The sequence below is a fragment of the Peromyscus eremicus genome, chromosome 2 (genome assembly GCF_949786415.1).
Source record: "Peromyscus eremicus chromosome 2, PerEre_H2_v1, whole genome shotgun sequence".
NCBI lineage: Eukaryota > Metazoa > Chordata > Mammalia > Rodentia > Cricetidae > Peromyscus > Peromyscus eremicus.
The window spans coordinates 7,814,016-7,838,707 of record NC_081417.1 but is presented as its reverse complement, the minus strand read 5'-3'; the positions used below and the strand labels follow the sequence as shown (position 1 = coordinate 7,838,707).

General features: G+C 40.3%; 1 protein-coding gene across 1 annotated transcript; it reads left to right on the top strand.

Annotated features, from left to right (window-relative positions):
• The first annotated feature begins 2,566 nt into the window (after positions 1-2,566).
• LOC131904520 (short-chain dehydrogenase/reductase family 16C member 6) lies at positions 2,567-24,524 on the top strand. Its single transcript, XM_059255642.1, has 6 exons — positions 2,567-2,887; positions 9,409-9,540; positions 12,828-12,927; positions 13,510-13,654; positions 21,860-21,985; positions 24,244-24,524. Exons 1-6 carry the CDS (start codon positions 2,567-2,569, stop codon positions 24,368-24,370), a joined length of 951 nt encoding a protein of 316 aa, XP_059111625.1. The 3' UTR covers positions 24,371-24,524.
• Positions 24,525-24,692: the final 168 nt, after the last annotated feature.

The window sequence follows — 24,692 nt, the reverse complement described above, 5'->3', positions numbered from 1 at the left end:
CCTGTTCTCCATCATACCTCTAAGTGTTTTTATTAGAAGATCAGATATGGGTTTCTTTCATCACTGAAATGCAGTACATGTTATTTGAGGTTGTGCTTGACCCAGAAAGGACTATATATGCTTAGAGAAGACAAGGGATTTTCTCTATCTCAATCTTTTTCCTAAGTAGAAACTGGCAATCAACATGAACTCTAAATTCAAGGTATGTCCAAATCCCTAGGAAAACAGAATAATCTTAATGTTTCCAGTAAATCCAGGTGAGTTAATGGAAATGGTCTGCTCTATCTTGAAGGAAGCCTTCTAGATAAACTAAAAGCCAATCTTATTTATACACTTACCTTCAGTCCCCTAAGAACCATTCTCCCTGTCACTGCACTCTGGGGCCAAGCCATTTGCTAAGGTGACACCCTGTACCACTTACCTTGCTGCAGCCTTGTGTTTTACCTCCCTTCTGTGTCTCAGAGCTCCACTCTCTTCCTCCATGGTGTAGACTGTAACTCAGTATCTTTAAAACACACTTATTATTTGAACCTAACTTCCTTCTTCTTTCTTCCCCTCTAAAGTCCACATAAATATTTACAGTGATGATTTTGGGATGAATTCTTCTCTTTCCATCTTCTCTCAGTGGAAAGTACTTGCAGGTTAGGGCTAATAGCAAGGTGACACCACCTTGGGTCTTTTGGCATCCTCAGTAGGACATCTCCAAGTTTATTCTTTTTTATTTTTTTATTTTTTCCAATTTAATTCTTGACTGTTGAAAGACAGTTCTTTTTATCAGACTCAACTTTTGTCTTTTGCAGAGGATGGGAAATTGTGTGCTATCACATAGATTTAAGGACATGGACACTGAAATCCTGATGTGGAGTTAACCTCTGTCTCATCTATTACTAACTGGGGTTTGCTTAGCCTCTTTCTTGAGTAAGATGAGCATCCCCTGTGAAACTTCAATGACTTCCTGCCTGCTAGGCACTTGGGATTTGCCTGGCATGTGAATTCTGTAGCATTAACAATGGTTGATAACATTGTCATCATCATTACAGTGGGTATTCTGTTGAGGTGCTCTGGCTTAAGTACAGATTTGATATGCTCTATAGCTAATGGCTCCATAAAGTGATGGTGCAGGATCATTAAAGTATGACAGAAGAAAAACTATCAAAAATCAGGAAAATGTGACAAATATAAAATCATCTAACTTTTTTTAAATAGGTAGATGTGGCTAAAGGACCCATTAGTCCCAAGAACCGCCTACTCTTGTTGTAAAGACGTGGAGAACAGTTAGGGAGACTTATGTTCGTGATTAGACAGCTATGTGACCCCTTCCCCAGTGAGACTACTTGATATTTGCTGTTTCAGTATCAAATAGCAATACTTGGCTCGTCCCCCTCAAAAATTATTATCAGAAGTAGATGAAAAGACACGAGGCTTTATTTGTAGTACAATATTATTTCTATATTCTTATTAAAGAGCTGCCAAGTGGGCATGCATCTCTGTTAGATCATCAAGTATAGCTGGGCATGGTGGCGCATGCCTTTAATCCCAGCACTTGAGAGGCAGAGGCAGGTGGATCTCTGTGAGTTCAAGGCCAGCCTGGTCTACAGAGTAAGATCCAGGACAGGTACCAAAACTACACGGAGAAACCCTGTCTCGAAAAACCAAACCAAAAAAAAAAAAAAAAATAAGAAAGAAAGAAAGAAAGAAAGAAGGAAGGAAAACAAAGAAAGATCATTAAATATGTACATTTATGTGCTGGCTGGTTTTGTTTGTTTGTATTGTTTTGCTTTTTCTTTTCTTTTTTTTTGTCAACTTGACACAAGCCAGTGTCATCTGGGAAAAGTGAGCCTCAGTTGAAAGAAATGCCTCTATCACACTGGCCTGCAGGCAAGTCTGAGAGGCATTTATTTTCTTGATTAATGATTGAGGTGGGAGGGCCCAGCACGCTGTGGGTGGTGCAAGCCCTAGGCAGATGGTCATGGATTGTATAAGAAAGTAGGCTGAGCAAACAATGGTGACCAAGCCAATAAGCAGCACTCCTCCTTGGTTGGTCTCTGCTTCAGTTTCTGCCTCAAGTTCCTACCTTTAATTCCTGACTTCACTTCATGACGAACTGTAAGCCGTAAGGTACGTTAAACCCTTTCTTCCCAAAGTTGCTTTTGGTCATGGTCTTTATCACAGCAAGAGAAAGCTAACTAGGACAAGGTAGTAGAAAAATGACTGGACCAGGTGTCCAAAGTCATGATTTTCTTATCATGTAAGGCTGAGGGAGTCAAGGCACAAAAACTTTATGCCCTTAACTACAATGCTATTCTTACCATCTGTGGCCTACTTATCAATTAGATTATCTGAAAAATTCCTATTAATTAAGATGTTTCTTTTTAACACAAAATGTTCTTATAATCCTTGTTTATATAATTTATAACTCATCAGGTTTGACAATTTCTGCTAGTCATGTAATTTGAATAGAAAGCCCTTGTTTTCAATGATGTTCTGTACTGCAGCTTTTGTAATGAAATGGACTCACCAGCTGCTTTTCTCCTTAGGAGAACATTCCTTTCTACAATCAATCAACATGAACGCAGTAGCAGACACAGCCGTGTTTTTTGGAAAGTTTCTATATTACTTTTTAGAATCTGTAATTTTCAAGATAATTCCTAAAAGGAAAAAGGATGTTACTGGAGAGATTGTCCTTATAACAGGAGCTGGAAGTGGACTTGGAAGGCTACTGGCCATGCATTTTGCCAGTCACGGAGCCATTTTAGTTCTCTGGGATATTAATCAAGAAGGCAATATGGAAACATGTAGACTGGCCAAAGAAAAAGGCGGTGTGAAAGTCTTTGCCTATGAGTGTGACTGCAGCAACAGGAAAGAGGTCTACAGGGTTGCCGCTCAGGTGAGCTGAGCACTGCTCTTGGCTTTGATGCTGAGAAAACTGCTTTTAGCCTGTATTTTCCTAATCCCGGGGGAGTGATTTGTTATGGGTTCTCCCAAACATTGTTGTGTACTTCCAGTTTAATTGTCTTCGTCTTAAGTATGACTTCACGGCCTCCAAAAAGCAGGCATAGCCTAAAACAGTGGGAGCAGGGCTTGCTCCGCTTCAGAGCCGAGTGCTGCCCAGCTGGTTTGTTTAGCAGCTCTCTCCCTTCAGGGCTCCATCCTGTCTGGGGACTTTGCTCAGTGACTCACGTACATCCTCGGTTGCTAGACACTCTGCCAAGCCCCAGCTCTTCTGCTTTTAGTTGTGCAACTTTTACCAAGTTATTTACCTTTCTTCATCCCTGTTACGTCCGCGAAGTGAAAAGCTAGTTGTGGCAAGAGCACATGCAGCTTAGCTTCCTACCGGTCATGACTTTAATGACACTGAAATCCCACCCCGTCTTACGGCAAGTCTATTGCCATGTTGTGTCGTTTGAACATAGTATATGGAGCATGACGGGGGAAGCACTCAGCATATAAACGTTTTCACACTTCACCTACCGGTGTTGTCTAACTTCCCGAGGGATGCTCCACTTTACCAACAGTCCCCTTGGCAGACACAGCACAGCACATAGGGAACCACCAATGGAAATATCAGTGTGGCAGGAAGCAGAAGGGAAACTGTATGCAGTTTATTATTCTTATTATTCTCTATTATTGTTTCCACAGAAAAAAGCAGGCAGGCTATTTAGTAACTGGACAATCTGAATAATTTCCAAGGTCTCTAGAGCATAGGGACATCTTGGTATTCTAGGTGATGACTCGGGCATAACTGAGATAGACGTGCTAGTAGCTTAGACCATCGTAATCTTATTAAGGGAAGCAGTCGGACATGTGGGATTAATGGCTTTCTCAAAGGTTAATGTACCAGCCTCTAGTCAGAGTCACAAACAAGCAAAGACAAAACACCTAATTTTGAACACCTAATTACTCAGTTAATCAATGCACCCCAACCTCCTGAGACTATGTTGCTACCATCATTCCTGTTAAGCAAGATGTTGAAGCCAAGGAGCACTCAACATGCAATTTATCCAAGATCACGAGGCAGAAACTGGCAAGACACCATATCCAGGTAGCTGGAAGCCACAGGGGACAGACAGTTTGACCACAGACTCTCCAAGGGATTTCTCTGCAATCCAATTTCTATTTGTGGAATTCATTTTTTGATTTATTAAAAATCAATTACTGAGTTACCACTTGAGATACTCTCTGAATCTTTCTCTTCTTTGCTTTCTTCTTCCTCTTTCTTTATTTGGGGACCCACAAGATTTGGGGTTTTGTAACTCACTGCCAGCTAACAACAATGTGGGCATTATAGTTCCCTGAACCCATTTTGGTACAAGAGGGGAAATCAAGGTTACTCCTCATTTTGCAAAAAGGAAAGAAACATGGCATGAAGAGCTCCCAGAAGAATGCATTTGGGGTGAACTTAATGTGATCTGCTTTTTCAGGAGCTCCTGTCTCAGAACCAGGCACCATCCAGCTCAGGGTGCCTGGAAAGGCCTTTGCTTCTGTGTCTGATCGTATATAAACTTCACAATGAAACAGGAACTATCATTTTGCTACTTTGTCAATGACGAAACAGAGGCAGGGAGAGCTGAAGGAAATTAGCCAGGCCATGTATCAGGAAACTTACAGACCCTAGGTGGCCCTATATCACAGGAGCATCTTCCATGAACTGTAAACAATGAAAACATCGCCCAACCTTCCCCTACGCCAAAAAGCACCACCATCTACACCACCACCCCAACCCCCTACAAAACATTCTGTTCTGGTTAAAAAAAAATTTTTTTTGGTATCCAGTAGGAAAACATCCTAAAAATTTGAAAATATTTGCCGTTGGAATATATCTGAAACGTTTCTTCTTTGCCACTCTCTTATATGTAGCATTTTCTAAGTGTATCACTCTATCTCATTTTCTGCTTGTTATTTATTAAGTATTGGGAAACCCAAGCGCTTTATCTGTAAGACTTTAACAAATGGCACACATCATCCTCACCCTTGAAATGAGTTGACACCCAGCATGGCAGCGTTCCAAAAGGCACAGTAATCAGCTCTCCACAAGCAGATGAAGAAAGAATTTTCAATTCCAGCATGCAAAGTCAACATATGCAGTCAAACACAGCACACATGCTTATAATCCCAGCATTGGAGAGATTGAGGCAGGAAGACTGTGAGTTCAAGGCAAGCTGAGGCTATATAATCTTGGTGATGAAGAAGAGTAAATTTATGTAAAAGCAGGTATTGTATGTGCTGCCAGATTGGATGTGAATCAATGTTCCTCTAGCAGTGAGTCTTTTGGCAGGTTCTTAATTTCCCATAGCCTATTTTTAATCCATGAGCTAGAATAATACCTTCCTAAATGTCTTCTTAAAGTACAGCAAAAATTAAATCCCATAACCTAGATCATCCTCCTGCTGCTACAGTGTCCCTGAGAGGCAGGACTTTCTCTTGGAGTGACCTGAGTAACCATTCATTCCCTAAAATGTTTAGAGATTTTACACAAAAGACTTCACTTCCTCGCCATTTTTTTGACCAGGCATCCATCTCTGACCTATGATTGAGCCCTTGTTTACACTCATTGTCCCACTAAACCTGTCTCTCACTGATGTTTCCTTAGACTTACCTTCCTCCAGAACACGGAGGTCTAATCCCAACATCCAGTCAGCATCACCAAGTCTCCCTTTAATAACTCACCCCCCTTACCTGTATCAACAGCAGTGCTCTCCCCATCTTTCCAAAGCAGCTCCAACTGGTAGGCTTAGCATATAACATGGACCAGGAATAGAAAAGTCAGGGTAGGCAATGGCTCTTGTCTGGAGGAAGGAAAGAGCAGTTGCATCGAGCAGACGATTTGATTCAGGGTTTTTGGAGTCATCACTTAACCTGTTTCCTGCTCTGCCCCAGCATCAGCTTTGTCACTGTGACCTACAAAGGCATAATCTGAGACAACATGGCAGGAGAGAGAAGCAGTTGCTCAGCGCTTCCTGGAGCATGCTTTGCTTCAGATGGGACTCATGCTTACTAGGTTATGTAAGCAGAAGTGGGCTATGTGGGAGGGAAGAGATGAGAGCTTATAAAAACATTAGTGAAAGATAGCACTTAGATTAGAAGTAGTCTTTAGAGCAGAGTGCACAGGATCACTGAAGTCTCTGGTCACTAGATCAAATACATCATTGTATGGGATGTCTTCATTCCAAGTACTGACTTGACCTAGTTAGGGAAATGATGCCAATAGAATTAATCATCAGGCATCCACATGCTGACAGTAGGCCTAATGGCTACATGAAGGAATATGCTCAGTGATGCACGGGCAGAAAGTGTCCTCACACTTCGCTGTCACTAAACACCGGCAGGAAAGAAAACCAGAGCAACAGAGAAGCAAGAAAGCAAACTGTGCTGGGTCTGTAGTCCACTAGCTGTTTTCCCAACTACCCAGGAAGGTACCAGTGAGAGGATCACAGGCTCAGATCCAGTCTGGGCTACAGAGCAAGAGCAACGCCAGTCTCGGCAACTTACTGAAGCTCGGTGTAAAAGGAGGGCTAGGGAAACAGTTTGAGAGTAGATTGCTTGCCTAGCATGCACAAGACCTAGGGTTTAATCCTCAGTATCAAAAAGAAAAAGAAGAAAGGAAGAGAGAGAGAGAGAGAGAGAGAGAGAGAGAGAGAGAGAGAGAGAGAGAGAGAGAGAGAGAGGTATGCCCTATATGGCAGGCCATCTTCTTGAGGAAATCATCTTAGCAGGTTTATTATGGCTCACGATTTCAGTCAGGAGGCAGCCCTGCACCACAGGGCACTGCTGGCAACCTACCTGCTGCCGGTGGCCAGGAGTGGAAGAGGGATACCACATCCCACCATCCCCATTGAAAATCCCTCCAGTGACTGAAACTTCCCACTAGATCCCACATCTCAAAGCTTCTCCCATGTCCCAAAAGCACCAAAGTGGATCCCAGGTCTCAGGGAACTTTCCAGATCCAAAATACAGCAGATAAGAAGTGAGACATGCCGGGCGGTGGTGGTGCACGCCTTTAATCCCAGCACTCGGGAGGCAGAGCCAGGCGGATCTCTGTGAGTTCGAGGCCAGCCTGGGCTACCAAGTGAGTTCCAGGAGAGGCGCAAAGCTACACAGAGAAACCCTGTCTCGAAAAAACTAAAAAACTAAAAAAAAAAAAAAAAAAAGTGAGACATACAAAAACTTCTGGGGTACTGGAAATGTGTTTTCTTTGAAGTAGAGGTTACATAGATATATGCATTTACTAAAATTCATCCAACTTGACACTTAAATGGTACATTTTTATAATGTCATATATGTTTATAAACACATCAAGAGTTTTTGCTGTTTTGTGGGTTTTTTCTTTCTTTTTTCTTTCTTGATATTAAAATATAGTTATTTTATTTTCCCCTCCCCGTTCCTTCCTCTAGTACCTCCTATGTTCCCCCATTTACTTGCTTCCTTTCAAATTCATGGTCACTTTCTTTTTCAGTGTTTTATACATGTACACATACACACACACACACACACACACACACACACACACACACACACGTATGTACTGGATAACCAATTAGGGGACTCATTCCTGGGGAAGACTGTTTTTCCTTCTCTCAGCATTCCTTAGTTGTCTATAGGTCTTTTATCAGGGGTGGGGCCCCATGAGATACCCCCTTCCCTGTTAGCACATCTGCTGGTATTGTTCTTGCTCAGAGGTCTTATGTAGGCAGTCACATTGCTGAGATATGTCACGGGCGTAGCTTCCCTGTCATGTCTAGGAGACAGAATCTCACACCAGACTTTTCAGTCCTCTGGCTTTTATGATATTTCTGCTCCCTCTTCCTCACAGTTACCTGAGCTGTAGGTAAAAACGGTACATTGTAAAGTATCAGCTGGAGCTGGGTAACCCTCAATCAGTAGTTCTCTGTATTTTCACCAGTTATGGGTTTTTTTGGGGGGGGGAGTGTTTTTGTTTTTATTTTTTGTAATGGTCTCCATCTGTCACAAAGAGAAGTTTCTTACCTATGAGTTTAAGGACAAATGTTTAGAATACTGTTAGGTATTACTCTGGCTTAGTGAGTGGAGGTAGTGGGTTTTCTTCCCAGATCCATGATCTCAATAGCCCTTGGTAACTGATAGGTTTCCAGTACTAGGAATGATTTTCTTCCTGTGAAGCTGGCGTTAAGTTCATATAGATAGTTTTTGGTTACTGCCAAGATATGAGTGCCATTGTTTCACCTTTAGGGATATTTTGCCTGCTGGTCATTGTTGTGGTTCACCGTTGTCACAGCTGGCTAGTAATACTGGTTGCTCCATCACTTGGCAGCTTTCAAAGCACCTTGCATTACTATGTAAGCTGGTCCTTAGGGAAGGGGGCTTTCAGGGCAGATCTGGCTCAGATTCTCCAGGTCCTGTGTCCAGAATGAATGATGTCTTCACCAAGATAGTGTAGGTGATATGAAGAAGGAAATGGTAAAGACGAGGGATGGCTTTAACTGGGTGGGGTGAAAGATCAATACAGAAGGAGAGGGATGAAGGAAGGAAAAAGTAACACTGAGGATGTTCAAAAAATCCATAAGGAAGTGTATCATTTTTTATGTACCTAAAATCACATATAATACATATAAGTGTATATAAACGTGCATATTTAAATGAAGTTAAGTCACTTGGGCTGACAATGCTCCCAGTGAGAGCCATAGAGTTCCTAACATTTGCTCAGCCTTGGTGTAAGGAGGAGGGGACTGGACCTGCCTCGACTGAGTCTACCAGGCTGGGCTGACTCCCCAGGGAAGACCTTGCCTTGGAGGAGGTAGGAATGGGGGGGTGGATTGTGGGGGAAGGGCTGGGGGTGGGAGGAGGGAGGACAGGGGAATCCGTGGCTGATATGTGAAATTAAGTTAATTATAAAATAAACATATTTTTTTAAAAAAGCCCCAGTGCCAGACGTGAGAAACCCCTTTTAAAGTGTTCGTCAGAGGACTCTGAGACTCTCAGAACCATATAAGCTGCTGCTATGGCCTCGGTCACCTTCCAGAGGAAATCATGTTCTTTAAGCAGTATTTCCAAATTGAAGTGTTCTTTTCAAAGATTATAATTGGTCATAGGATTACTTTTGAATTGCTGGATTTCTTTATGAGAAACAATAGCAATAAATAGTTTTAATGAAATAATAGTCAAGTATGGTTGAATGATGGAGATGTGTTCTGAAGTTCACACTGCTAAGTGATTTCATAGTAGTGGGTACATCATAGTCTCCTTACCCAAGCAGATATGGCTACAATGTCACTAGACAATTTAATCTCGGACTACCTTTATCTGCCATTGACTAACACATTGTGCATTCCACAACTACACTTGAATAATGTTAAGTGAAAAGGTGACATAGGAAAGTAAACATCAAAAATTCAACACTTCAATCCATGTCATGTTTCTCTCATTTCTGGCCAGGTTAGAGAAGAAGTTGGTGATGTGACCATTCTCATTAATAATGCAGGTGTTGTAACAGGGAAGCCCTTCCTTGATATTCCAGATCACATGGTAGAAAAATCATTTCTTGTCAATGCCATCTCTCATTTCTGGGTAAGTCTCTCTTTCATTTTTATTAGTGAGTGTAAAAATCTCAAGCAACTGTTCAGTCACTTGTCTATAAATATAGCATTTGGTTGTTTCCTGTTTACAACTGGTGGAAGTCTCACCCTCACAAGGCTCTACTGTACCTAGCCTGGATTAGTTTTTCCTGGTCTTGCCCTAGTCCAAATTGTCAAGGACGTCTCTAAATGCCTTTGACAATAAAAATGTTTTCTATCTGCTTCCTCATATGATAACCACTTGAAACATGATTGATGAGAATGAAAAGCTAAACTCTTAAATTTATGCCCTTTAATAATACTATATAGTTTATAACAATTAATGTATATTAGCCACAAATGCCTAAAGGCTGAAGCCTTGGACAGTGCCACTCTACAGAGTGGGTAAGAGACTGAAGGTAGCTGGGATTACCAAAGTTCTTTCCACTGGGAGGGATTACACTCGTTGTGATAGAAAAATGATTACTGGTGGTGCATGGAAGATGTGGGATGTTCAAGTAACTGGAGCCAGGGCCATGGATAAGACAGAGACTTGCAAGGGGTAGCAGAGCCTCAGTCCTTTTTGTCTCTGAGAGATCTTGGAGTGGATTTGTTTCAAGTCTCCTAACTCCTACTTATAATCTTCATAAAACATGTCTTCTTCCTTGGTCACCAGGAAGTGGTGCGAAATGACACTGGAGCCCACAAACCTATTTCAGTCAATACTAATAAAACAACTAACACGGTGCTTACATACTTTAGGTTTCCTGTAAACATTTCTACAAGTCACTGGTTTCCTTACCTGCATCATTGACATCCTAGGCTTTTGCCTTGGTTGATGGCAAATACCGTGTTGGTAGATGGAACTAGGATCCACACACTCCTGATCCCACCACAGACCTAGAAGTCACCCTTGATTCCCTCCGTTGCTTTGACACTGTCCTGCCTGTCATACAACTCATGCTCAAGTACATGTCTCTCCACCCTTGATGACAGCTGTTCAAGCCACCTCGTCCCTTTACTGGCAGCTTATCATGGCTTTCCATCTTCAACACTGATACCTTCTAACTTATCTTCTTCATATGGAAGCAAGTTGATATATCTACTGTATTAATCAAATAATCTCATTCAACATATGGTTCAAACAACCCTCATTCAGAGGGTCCCAAACACATTGAGAGTGAAGTCCACTTACATAACACAGCTTGTAAACCCTAACATGACATCATAGTCTGTTTCCCAACTCTCACCTTCTCCACTTCCTGCTCATGTTCAATTAACTCCTGAGACCCTGACTAACCCCAGGATGTCAAGCCCTCCTCAGGGGGTCTTGGCACGAGCTGTTCTTTCCCCTGACTTGCCTCCTTCTGGCCTCCTATAGTCACTGATTCTGTACTTTTATATTGTGTGCAAGTACAGTCATGGCCTTAACTGGTTCACACAATTAACAGTGAAAGGAATCAATAAACACACAAAAGCGACTGTGGTGTGTATCAGAAAATTTAGATGTGATTCTGAGCAACCAATAAAACCAGGGAATCCACTTCCATCCAAAAACTAGGGAGAATCATCACTCATTTCTAAAATTTGAGAGACAAAAAATTTTATATATTTCCCCCTCGTACTGGATTCACCTGCTCCAAAGCTTGATGGCCAAACTCTCCATAGATATCTCCAAACACTGTGCCTGTAGCACTTCTAGAGAAAGATTTCCTTTTCTCAAACCTGTTAAGCTTCCTGGTCTGTCAAAAACTGCCTTCCCTTGTTGCCTACAAACATTTTTCACTGGATTCTGGTCGTACCGCAAAAAGAATTCACAAAGAATTTCACTCTACCTTGCAAGCACCTACAGTTTCACTAATAGAGAATTATAAATAAACCAAAACTGCAACACTTAACTTACATTACAAACTCATTCAAAAATGTCCTTATGTAAAAGTAGTATATGTAATAATTTTTAAAGAAATACATCAAGAATAAAGGGAAAGTGCTTCCTCACACACCTATCCATATACTCATCAAAGAATAAAACATTAATTACATTAAGTATCTCTCACTGATTCCATATTGCAGCCCTTTACAGCTTGTCCATATCTACAAATTCAATCAAGCACTAACTGAAAATATTTGAAATAGGATGTTGCATCTGGAGGGAACATCTATAAACACTTGCTATTATTAACTAAACAATACAGTATAAAAATAATATATTGATAGCATTTACATTGAATTATGTGTTATAGGGATTACGGATTTAGCTCAGTGGTAGAGCACTTGCCTAGCAAGCGCAAGGCCCTGGGTTCGGTCCTCAGCTCCAGAAAAAAAAAAGACAATTATGTGTTATAAATAACAGAGACATTTAAAATTTACAAAAGAATGATCACAGATTATACATAAACACTATATCATGCTATATTAAGAACCCGTATAGCTTTTAATTTTAGTATCTATGGGAGTCTGGAAACCAACATTCTTCCAAGACGTGGTCAGACTCTACTTCTCCATAGTCACTAGTTTGAGTTAAATTCTAAGCAGTATAACTATAAAAATATTATTTTTATCTTTCAATGTAACTTCAATAATTAATCTTATCATTCCATTAGAAGATAAGATATATACAACATTGAACTCATCATCTCAATTAACAATTGCTTTTAAAAAATGAAAACTGTGCTTGGTGGCTCAATACTTACTTACTATTGTCCTGGGGTATCCACCAGAGACTGCTCAGACATGGGTTGAAGCCAATAGAAATTCTTTATTAGCTGGCAGGCAACTACATTAGATGTTCAGACTCCCACTGTAGCACCAAGCCTTTCTCAGGGTGAGCTTAAGGACAAAAACCATGTTCTGGGTTGACTTACTTCAATTAACAACAGAAGCAGAACTACAGAAGCCCAAAAGCAAGATTGGTACATTTAGAGACTTTCCCAGAACTACAGACTTTGATGGAGTAGGTCTTTGTTTTCATTTTGGCAGGTGATACTGTCTTATGTGTTGAGTTTTAGAGCCTGAGTGGTATTTCCACAATAGTCAGTTGTGCTAAGTTCTGGGAGCCTACTAAGGTCTGAGACCCAGTTATACCATGAATTTTTACTTCTTTTAAAATATTATGACTAAGATTCTCATCTAATTACCCAACTAACAGTGTCTCTATACTTCCTACTTGTGTGCTGCCATAGAATTTAACACACCATGAGGGTTAAATAAAAATTGACTTAGTGGATTAATAAGTTCATCAAATGCTTACAGAATACTGAAAATAATTAGTTAATCAATTAATGTGCTTATATTTCCCAGACTTGTAAGGCCTTCCTTCCTGCCATGATTAAAGCTGACCATGGTCACCTGGTCTGTATTTCAAGCATAGCAGGACTAGTGGGTATTAATGGACTATCAGGTGAGTATTTCCATTTACCACACATCCTTCTATTCTCCTAGAGATGGGGACCTTCCAGAATGCAGAGAAGCTCTTCCTGTCCCAAACAGAACTCTTGAAACATTCAACCCTATTCATAATGCCAGGTGCATTCCTTCCCATTTCCTACCTCATAAGGGCAGACTAGGAGAGATACTCTCCTTCTTTTTTTTTTTTTTTTTTTTAAGACGGGGTTTCTCTGTGTAGTTTTGGTGCCTGTCCTGGATCTCGCTCTGTAGACCAGGCTGGCCTCAAAATCACAGAAATTGGCCTAGCTCTGCCTCCCAAGTGCTGGGATTAAAGGTGTGTGCCACCACTCCCCAGCTTGGTACTCTCCTTTTTAAAAACACATAAAATAATGTGTGTATGTGTGTGTGCCTATTGGTTTGTTGCTATTCTTGAGTTAAGAGAAACTGAAAAGAATTCACTGTTTTTATTGGCCACACAGTGTGGAGATACTCTGTCCTCAAGAATAAGCCAGAAAGAAAGAAAAGGAGGTTTATTTTTAAATCGTTATGAAAATTTCCCAAGCTGTATCACTAGTGGCTCCTCATTTTATTTCAGATTATTCTTCAAGCAAATTTGCAGCTTTTGGCTTTGCTGAGTCCCTCTTCCTTGAATTAACTATGCTAAGAAAATCTAAAGTTAAAAGCACCATCGTCTGCCCATATTTCATCCAAACTGGAATGTTTGAAGGTTGTGCAACCAAGTAAGTGAGTGCTTTCAGCAATCTCTGCTTGTATATAATATTAAGATATAACAGAAGTTGGCAATGAGAATTTATTAAGATAGCTTTGTTTTATTGAGAAAATAACTTGTTTCCTATATAAAATATTAAATTATAGATATCCCCAAATATAAAACATTTTGAAAGGTTTATGAAGGAAATGCTGCAAAATGATTTTTAATAGGAAGATAAAATTTATCTAGAATAATTTGAACTAGAATGCTAATGCAGCGTGGAGACTTTTGCACAGGGAACAGTGGACTATAATGACCTTATTGTGAGGACTGTGCCGCTATTACCTTTGCTAGATGATGAACTCACATGATCTGTAAGTAGCACATGAGTCACCTGTATTTGGAGAAAGACAGAGCGCCAGCAAAATGACCTTGAGGATATTTTGAGTCCACTGAAGCTATAAAATTAAGTTAAAAACTCCAAGGCATATGGTAAAGCATTATTTGAAATGTACAGGGTTAGGGGGAGTTTTGAGCTAAAGGTTTATTTATTAAGCTGCTGAAAGTCATAAAAACAATCATTTAAGATTTCTGGGGACTGATCAAAGAACGTACTGAAGTGGAGAAAACTATTCAAAGAATTTTTTTCAAAATCCCGTAATAATCCTGAGAGGCCATGAGATCAGGAGCTCCATACTACACCAGACTGTGTTGTAGCCGCTTCAGTGGGCATGGTAACTAAGAGACAATTCCCACCTCTCCTCAGCTCCCAGGACAGAAGAGCTATTCTTCACTTGCTGGCAGCAGGAAGTCCTTGTCAAATCTGCTTTCAGCAGCTCTGCAGAGTAGACAAAGTAGACAAACTACACTGAATGAGTAGCCTCATCTAGACAGGGCTTGTTCCTCTGACACCAACTGTCCTGAGTGGGGAAGCTTGGAAGAGGCCTTTGGCAAGGAGGGCAGGTCCCGGTTCTAGAGTGGCAGCTTGTTGTTATAGAGCCCCAGGATCCTTAGCAGTCGCACATCCAGCTCCCATGTCTTCAAGTCTCCTAAAACAGGCAAATTTTAGGTAGACTTAAAAGAAAGATGATGTCGGTAGATCTTGTCTTCCTGGACTCTAGGTTATGTAAAATCCACACAGGATGGTGGCAGCAGCTGTGAATTCCAGTTTCTTCCATCCTCCTTCAGAATAAGATGAATTAAACAGATTTAGTCAAGGAAAAACAAGGACCTGTATGCCCTGCTCTGTAGCAGAGATCTTACCCAGGTGAAGGCCAAAGACAATCTCAAACAATGCATCTCTTTCTCTGTGGTCCTGGCTTCAGTTAGACAGGACCGTGGATTCAGATATGTTTGAAGAATAGCATAAGCACTTGGCAGCTTTTGGAACTGGATGTGATATGACAGCAGCAGGCTATAAAGTTAACTGTCAGCAGAAAAGCTAGAAAAAGTCTGCTGGCTGCGGACTAGGAAGCTGACTCCAGGAGTGAAGGACTTGCTGCACAAGAAGGAGGAAGAGAGTTCAGATCCCTATCATCTATAAACACAGCCAGAGTGACAATGTGTACCTCCAACCCCAGTGCTAGGTGTGAGAAAGAGTTCAGATCCCTACCACCCATATACACAGCCAGAGTGACCATGTGTACCTGCAACCCCAGTGCTAGGTGTGAGAGAGAGTTCAGATCCTTATCATCTATATGCACAGCCAGAGTGACCATGTGTACCTGCAACCCCAGTGCTAGGTGTGAGAAAACTGAGTCCTGGGGCTTGTGAGTCAGCAAGCCTGTCTGAAACAGGAAGCCCCAGGTTCAGTGAGTTCATATCTCAGAAGAATAAGTAAGGTTGAAAGGCAATAGAGAAGGACATCCTGATGTCAACCTTTAGCTTCCACATGCTTACACACACACACACACACACACACACACACACACACACACACACACACATAAGAGTTTTGGTTAAAACCACAGTCATTGGTGCCTTTCAACAGCTAGGAAAATTTTGTTCTACCCAAGACTACATCCTCTGGAAAATGACATCAAAATTACACATTGACAGCATTCAGTCAGAAGAGATGGACTTCCCTGAACTAATCCAATAAAGCCATTAAACAAAAACACAAGCAAACATATGCACAACAGGCCCCACAGGAGAGCAATGGGTGTTGCTGCATTTGTTTGTGTGTTTGGGACATAATATCATGATATAGTTCATGCCAACCAGAGCTAGTTGTGCAACCTGTACTAGCCTTAAACTTGTAGTCCTCCTGCCTCAGATTACCAGTGCTATGATTATAGGCATGTGCTACTACATTCAGTCCACAACACTCACCCTCATCTAGGCAGTGAATCATTGACCATCCAGGACATCAAACTGACTTGTGTGGCATCTTATGTGTCTGGGGCAGAGGATGTGGGGGCAGTGGAGCCCACTTACCCACTCCCTGTATGTGAACATGGTGTACTGCCTTGGTGGGGGTAAGCAGCCATGGACAGTGGGGAGGACAATCATGTGGAGTCCATGTGCAACAGAAATCAATAACTCAGTGCTTCCAGCTTGTATTTGTTACCTTGATCAGGAACACTGATCTTCTTAAACAACAGCACTGAAAACTCTGAGTAGCTGTTCACCCAGTTGTGCCATTCCTTTGCCATTTGTTTCTGGACTGTTTGTATCTACATCGAATGATGGGTTTCAGAAAAAGGCTTAGAGTTGTCACCAGAACAGTTTCAGAAACTACGCAAAATTAATCTGGACTAGGGGACTCACAGACATCTTTATTAGGTGCTATAAATGGATAAATCACAAAAACCATGAGCCCTAATTCTGAAAATCTTTATACCACCAAACTTTCTGAAATTATTGTACAGCAGCTATAAATGCCACCGAGTGGTGTTTATATTGAATGATGGGCAAAATTCAGGTTCCAGATGACGTCATCAGGAGCTTGAATTTGCCGCCACTGCAATCAGTCGCTGACTTTGTTAAGGATGTCTGAACTGTGTTGGAAGGCAGGCCATCCCTACCCAGACCTTCTCTTTTATCCCTGTGTGGACCACATAGGATGCAACTGGGAGAAAACATCAGGAATTTGGGGAATCAGGACAGAATTGGAAATAACAAGTAAATCACCCTCCTGAAGTGTTCAAAAAAGCTGGTTTGTCATTAAGCTTTCAGGAGACTGACACGTGGGCATGAAAGGCGGCCAGTGCAATGACTACAGTGTATTAGACCACAGTGGCTTTTTTTCCCCCAAGGCAGTTCCAGCACATGGGAGACTCTACCCTCCAGAAGAGGAGCTGAGTGCAGTTATGTGACAAGGGAATTTCTGGGGACTGCCATTCCAAGTATCAGATAGGAAGCTAAAAGATTAAAATACTAATTATTTCCATGTAGTGTATAAAATGAATATGTTTTAAAAACAAAAACAGTGGATTTTCATCAACTGTTTACCCAGGATCACTCAACAACTGGAGGTATTTTAGAGTTGTTTGCTAAAACAGACTGGTTCCTAGCCAAATTAATAGTCATGTTATCATGGAACCAATAAATGGATCTTTTAAACAAGTGAAGACAGGCAGTATAGCTATCCACTAAATTACAAATATTGGTTATGAGATATAGCCTCTATGATGTCTTCATGTCTAAAATTCTTTGTTATTATTCAAGTAAGTTTTAATCATGCTAGTAAACTTCATTAGAAATTTTCTAAAACCTCAGTGAGCTCCAAGAAAGGTAAGCACTTGGTGTTCCACACACGGGTATGACATAGTCAAAATAATGAAAGACACAACAAAAGATAATCTTATAAGCAGCAAGAAGAAAAGCATCTTATCATAAGCAAGTCAACTAAGGTGTGATTAACAGCTGAACTTCCAACAGAAACAATGAAAGACACAAAAAACTTCAGATGACACAGTCAAAAAACTAAACAAAAAGTCAACCAAGAATCTTGTCCAGCAAAGCCATATTGCAAAAATGAAGACCACTAAAAACAGAGTTCATACTCTACCCTAAAAGAAACAGAAAAGGAAGTATTTCAGGATGTAACAGGTGACGCCAGAGAATAATCAGAATTCACATGAGAAAACAATCAAAAATTCACCAAAGTAGACAACTGTGTAAGGGGCAGTAAAGATGTGTATTTCTTTTCCTTCCTTGAACTAATTATGAATACACTGTCATAAACAATGTGTACATAGTAGTACTGTTAAACTGTCATAGACAATGTATACACAATAGTATTGTTAAAGCTCAAATGAGATGAGTGGGAACAAAGCTACATTAGACTTGGAAAATGAGAGCAGATAGAAAGAACCAGCATGGAGGCACTCTGTAATGTGTACCAGCTCTCCCTTGTCCCTTCACCTTTAAAACAGAGAACTTAGTAATAACCACAATGTTGTAATATATATACACAATTATATATTATAGTATTTCTATAAAAATATTATTGTTGCATAAAGAAAGAAAAAGTAGTAGAGCTTTGTAGGAACAAAATTTCTATATCACACCCAAATTAAGGTGCTATATATCAAAAGCAGATTCTGCTAGGTTAAAATATATAGTATATACCTCAGAAAAGCTAAATGGCAAATAACTTCAAAAATAAAATTTTAAGGTACTAAAGAACACCCTTGATAGCAAAAGACCCCAATCAAGCAGATGTAATAGACATTGACATTCGCTTTGCTCAACAGAAACAGAGTGCACACTGGTTCTGAGCATGAATAATGGAGTGCATACTCATGCTGAGGATGCCTCAAATATTGCCAAGAAGGAAGCATCTGCCTGGCTATGAAGCACCATCAATAATATCTAAAAGAATAAAGTCATATAAAGTATACTGTCTTGTTAAAATTGATAAAATTATAAATTAAAACAAAAGAAAATTTGAGAAATTTCCAAATATGCTGAAATAAAACCTACAAACTTTTATGAGTTTCAACTATTCAGTAACATTTATAATTGTAAATTACTATATAAAATATTAGATTAATACTTCATCTTCTGCCTTCAAAAACTGTGTAAACTAAGATCACAATGAATCCAATGAAAGCAGAAATATTAAATCTCACTACCAAATAAATTAGAGTAGAAAATTAGTGAAAAGTGATTAATCCAAAAGCTGGTCCATTGAAAAGATGAATGAAACTCTGGCTGTACTAGCAAAAGGAGAGGAAAGAGAAGACTCATGGCCAAAACCAAGAACTGAAGAGAGAACACCATGCCATTCCAAATGGGAAAGGAGCATAAAAAAAAAGAGTATGAGAACTCACACATTATCAAGCCAGACGTCACCAATGAAAGGACAAACTGTCTGGGGACATGAGCTGACTGGGAGAAAAATAGTGCTGAGACAATTGAAAAAAAGCAAAGTTGAACTCAAACTCCATCACACAAAAGTTAACTGAAAATGCATGAAAGTTAGATCATAAAGAAAAACTGGATTTTTGTAGCCTTGGACTATGTGGTGACCTACCAATTGTGACACCAATTGTGACCCCAAAGGTGCAAACAGCAACAAAAAACAAACTGGACCCATCAAATTGTAAAATGTTTGTGCTTCAAAGATAATCATTAAATGAATTCAGTCTGTGGTTTTTCTCATTTGTGTATCCTAGATTTTACATAGATACATAAAACCCTGTGTGTGTGTGTGCGTGTGTGTGTGTGTGTGTGTGTGTGTGTGTGTGTTCGCTCACATGTGTATGTTTGATCTGAAAATAGAAGTGAATCTGTCTAGAGAAAGGAGGTTGAAGATGAGAGGGGAAAGATAGAGAAAGAGGAGGGGAGAACTGTGTGGAGAAGTGTGCTGCAAGTACATTATATACTTGTTTGAAAATGTCTTCGTGGCCGGGCGGTGATGGCGCACGCCTTTAATCCCAGCACTCGGGAGGCAGAGCCAGGCGGATCTCTGTGAGTTCGAGGCCAGCCTGGGCTACCAAGTGAGTTCCAGGAAAGGCGCAAAGCTAAACAGAGAAACCCTGTCTCGAAAAACCAAAAAAAAAAAAAAAAAAGAAAATGTCTTTGTGAAACCCAGCATCATATACAATTAATATATGCCAGTTTAAAAACTTACTGAAAAAAGCCTTCTAGGCTCCAAAGGATGTCAATAAAGTAAATATATATATATATATACAAAAGAATGAGGAAAAATTATAAATCCTATAGGTTATTAAGGACTTCTCTCTAAACTACATAAAGAAATTTTAACAATGGACTAGTAAAAAAAACTTGGCAAATCTCAGTAAACATTTCCCCATGTGTGAGGAGAGACACATGCTCAGTATGTCTTTGCCATCTGTCTTAGTTAGGGTTCCTATTGCTGTGATAAAACACCATGGCTGTAAGCAAATTGGGGAGGGATTATTTCTCTTACACTTTCATATCACAATCCATCATCAAAGAAAGGCAAGGTAGGGGCCTGAAGGCACAAACTGATGCCGAGACCATGGTGGAGTGCTGTTCACTAGCTTGCTCAGCCTGCCTCTTATAGCACCCAGGACCAGTTTCCCAGGAGGAGCACCACCCAAAGTGAGCTTAGCCCTCCCATATTAATCATCAATCAAGAAAATTAAACACAGGCTTGCACACAGGCCAATTTGCTGGAGGCATTTGCTCAACTGAAGTTCCTTCTTCCCAAATGGTTCTGGCTTGTGCCAAGTTGACTTAAAGCTAGTTAGCACAATATCTTAACTATTTTATTTCTAACATTAATTTAAAGCAATATCAGTAAGAACTGATAGTAATGTGAGTAAATACTTTTTAAAATTTTAGGTTCAACTATTTCATTTTATGTGTGAGTGGTTTGCTTGCATGTATGTATGTACATCATGTGTAAGTAACCCTGGTGCCTGAAGAGGTTTGAAGAGGTCATCAGATCCCCTGGAACTGGAGTTAAACAGGTCTATGAACTATGATGTGAGTGCTAGGAACAGAACAGAGCTCCTCTGCAAGAGCAGTAAGTGTTCTTAACCACTGAGATACTCTCAAGCACCAAGTATATGATTTTAATGATAGATCGTCAAGGTCACACAAGGAGTATAAATGCCAGGAAATTGTTAAATGGTTGCAAGTAAAGGCTATGATGTTAAACAATGGTTTATATAATCTTGGAGTACCTATGTACATAAAAGACCAAAAAAAAAAAAAAAAAGAAGAAGAAGAAGTCTCCAGAAAAAAACAAAAGCTCCTTAATCCTAAGGTGATGTTTAAAGGATGAAACAAAACTGGTCTGTAGAGTTTCTATCTAAATGTGCTGAGCCCCTTAAGCTGGAGCACTGGGGACTTTCAAGAGTTGTCAAACTTCAGTCACAGAAAACTGATTACTTTCCAAAACTCAGAAGAGAAACAGTGTCTGAATGTATATGGTTCAAGTGATTGAAAAAATATAAAATATGAAAGTCTTTACTTTCAGTCTAGTCCACCACCTCCTATTGCTTCATAAATCATTTCACTTAATGATGGAACTATCATCTGCCTAAAATGATGCTTTACTCATGCTCAAGAGATAGTTTTGGTAAATTATTTTGCAATTTTACTTCTTAATAACATATGGTTTTGTCTATTATAATTCTGTATGTTTGTGAGGAAGGAGAGGAAAGAATGATACAAAAATCTAAAAGTAATTGCATCATTTTTACATTGTGTGTATGTGTGTGTGTTGCATGTGCATGTTTCTTCAAGTGTGGGTACACACTCACATGTGTACATGCAAGCTTATGGTTGACATAAGGAATCACCATGACCACATTTTCATTTTATCATTGAGGCAGACTCTCTGAATCAAACTCAGAGCTTGCTGATCTGGCTAGTCCTGTTAACCAGCTTGATCCCATCTCAAACTTCTGAGGCTGGAATAATAAGTGGTCTGCCATGCCCACCTTGCATTTACATGAATTCCAGGCATCAAACTCTGGTCCTCAAGCTTGTGAAGCAAGTACTTTAATCGCTGAGCCATCTCCCTAGACTAGTAATTGCATCTTTATATCCAGAGCATAGAGCAGAAAATAAGGAAGGACTGGGCATTCACATGAGGCAATAGAAGATATCCACAGTGCTCCCAGTGTTGGTTATGAGAGAAAATGCAAGTAACTCCAAGTATTCATTGTCTTTTTACTATTTGCAGCTATTGTTTCTACTGTAATTCAGTATCTGAAATCTAACACTCAATACTGATCACCATGGAAAAGACCACTCCACTGACCCAACCTCTGCATTTTCATTCCAGGTATCCACTTCTGTTACCTCTCCTGGAGCAAGAGTATGTGGCTCGAAAAATTTTCGATGCTATTTTAGAGGAACAAGTTTACCTCCTCATACCCAAGTTTGCGTATTTTGCATTGATTCTCAAACAGTAAGTTAATGAAGACCTAATTGGCCTTTGGGTTGATTGTGAACAAGTTGTCTGATCATTGCTAGTTTTTCTAGCTACAAGGTAACTTCACTGTTACTTAAAATTATGACAAGTAATTTTAATACTACACAAGGACAATTTATTGGACTATTGTGAACTATATCTTTGTTGTTTCAGGTATTAATTAAATTAAGGCATTATTTAGACCTCTCAAGAACACACTGTATTTATTCCTACACAGAAAAAACAGCACACAAATTCTGGGGTGGGGGGCACTGGGGAAGTTTTAAGGTTTGTAGCTAGAGTTTTCTTGCCTGGCCCACGGTCAGGGCAAATCTCTCTCACCTGCCAGTCCCACAGCCTCTCAGACCCGACCAAGTAAACACAGAGACTTATATTGGTTACAAACTGTATGGCTGTGGCAGGCTTCTTGCTAACTGTTCTTATAGCTTAAATTAATCCATTTCTATTCATCTATACCTTGCCATGTGGCTCATGGCTTTCCGGCATCTTCACATGCTGTTTCTCATCGTGGCGCCTGGCAGTGTCTCTCTGACTCAGCCTTCCACTTCCCAGCTTTATTCTCCTCCTTGTCCTGCCTACACTTCCTGCCTAGCCAATGGCTAATCAGTGTTTTATTTATTGGCTAATTAGCAGCACATTTGTCATACAGAACATCCCACAGCAAAGGTTGTTTCCTGTTGTTTTGTTGTTGTTATTGGTGGTGGTGATGGTGGTGGTGGTGGTGGTGTGTGTGTTTTTATTCACTTACTTGGGTTCTTTGAGATAATAATCATATTGCATATTCCAGGTTTTCAACCTCCTGCCTCAACTTCCCTGATTACTGTATACAACACCACATTCAGCTTTTTATTGTTGTTTTTGTCTTTATTTTTGATCAATTAATTTAGTTTATATAATACAGAGTTATATTTTTTGCAATAATGCATTAAAATTCTGATTTTTTTCTGGGAAAAACTAAGGTATTTGGTAATTTCTCCGTTTCACTCTGTGAAAGAGTTCCCAAAACTTCCTTGAAGGCCAACACGGTGAATTCTAGGGTATTTCTGTGTAGACTCTCATAGGCCCACATCTAGTATGGAGGCATTGTCTTCTGTGTGTTGCCCCCAGCCACGATGGATGTTCAGGAGGCTTGCAAGCATTAGAGAGGACAGAGAAATGACAAGATGAAACGGAGATGCTGAAGCTTTCACATCAGGCCCTCCTCCTGCTGTATTCGCAAGATGGATTGCCCTTCTGAACAGTGCTTGGGATCAGAAGTGCTCAAAACTTTAGATTTATTCAAATTTGGATTAGTTTATCTTGGAGATAGAATCTAAGTCTGAATGAGTATCCATGTGTTTCCTGCATACCTACACATGCACACAACCCAAAGGTCATCTCATGAAGCGCTTTTATTATGACTTGTCATATGTCATGTGTGGAGTTTTCCTCTCATGGCATCATGTTGGTGCTTTGAAAGTTGGAGCATGAGGAAGGATTGTGTTCCTGTGAAACACAGTACTTCCTTTACTATTTCTACCTACCCCATACATTCCCTATTCTTCCTCAGCTGCCCTAATTGCTTAGGAAAGCCAACATTCGTCTTTGTATGACCCATCACACTTGTCATGGCCTTCTAGCTCTTAACACACTGGACACTTGTGTGTGCTCTCTGAGGGCACAATTTCTAAGTTCTTTCCTGGTCTATGCTTACACCCAGGACAGGACCTGATAAACACGCTCGGTTAAGTTGAGCAGAACTGAACTGATCCAAGCAGAAGTGATGTGAAATTCAACATTATCCTCGATCTAAGCAATGGTTCTCAGTCTCACATGTGCATTAGAGCCATCCTCACACTTAAAGTTAGTGTGTCACATATCGTCTTCTTAGTTGGTATGCTTTTATTCTAATTCTTCCCATTCTTGTCAAGAAAATAAGGGTATTTGGAGTAAAGAAGGAACCATCTGGTCTCTCAAAAAGGCCAGGGAGCATAGGATGTGCAGAAACTGGGTTTTTTTCAAAGCATTGAGAATGATTCTAGGGTGTAGGAAGGGCTGAAAGCATCCACCATCATCCATAATGTTGATGGACCTGAACTATGATTGGTGGTATCCTCCCACCATCCCTCCCAGTAAGTGACAGATGCACAGCATGACCTTTCACACTTGATTTTATTTGCACTTAGTCTTTGCAATGCAGTCCCTTCGGCGAGTTTAAGTCTTAAAGGATCACAACTTTCTCTGCTTTTCTCTAGAATGATATCTCCAAAAATGATGATTGCCCTTGGTGAGTACCTTGGCGTGGATACCTGTATGACGTCATTCAGAGGGAGAACAAAGGCAGAAGAATTGCAGGCTGAAACAGAAAGGAAACAGGAATGACCTAGGTCGCAGACAGGATAATCACATGCGGAGATCAGATGGTATCCTGTTTGGCATCTCCCTAGCAGTTGCATCATGCCAGCCTACCCAGGCTTTCAAAAATTTGCAGCTTCTCTTCCCAGGAGACAGTTTGCACTCGGCTCTTTCTTTTCTTCTTGCCTCAGTTTTTTTTTTTTTTTTGTTTTTTGTTTTTTTTGGTGTTTTTGTTGTTGTTTGTTCGTTTGTTTGTTTTTAGTTCAAACAGGTTCTCAATATACTGTCTAGGTTGTCCTCCCACTTTAGCCTCTGAGGGCTGGATTTGTAGACATATATTACCACACCG

Bases quoted from the DNA above. Each gene is read 5' to 3' on its own strand.
- LOC131904520 (XM_059255642.1), top strand. From the start codon at position 2,567: ATGAACGCAGTAGCAGACACAGCCGTGTTTTTTGGAAAGTTTCTATAT. The intron at 13,655-21,859 runs GTAAGTGAGTGC...TTTTCATTCCAG, and splicing joins TTTGAAGGTTGTGCAACCAA to GTATCCACTTCTGTTACCTC. The intron at 21,986-24,243 runs GTAAGTTAATGA...GCTTTTCTCTAG, and splicing joins TTTGCATTGATTCTCAAACA to AATGATATCTCCAAAAATGA.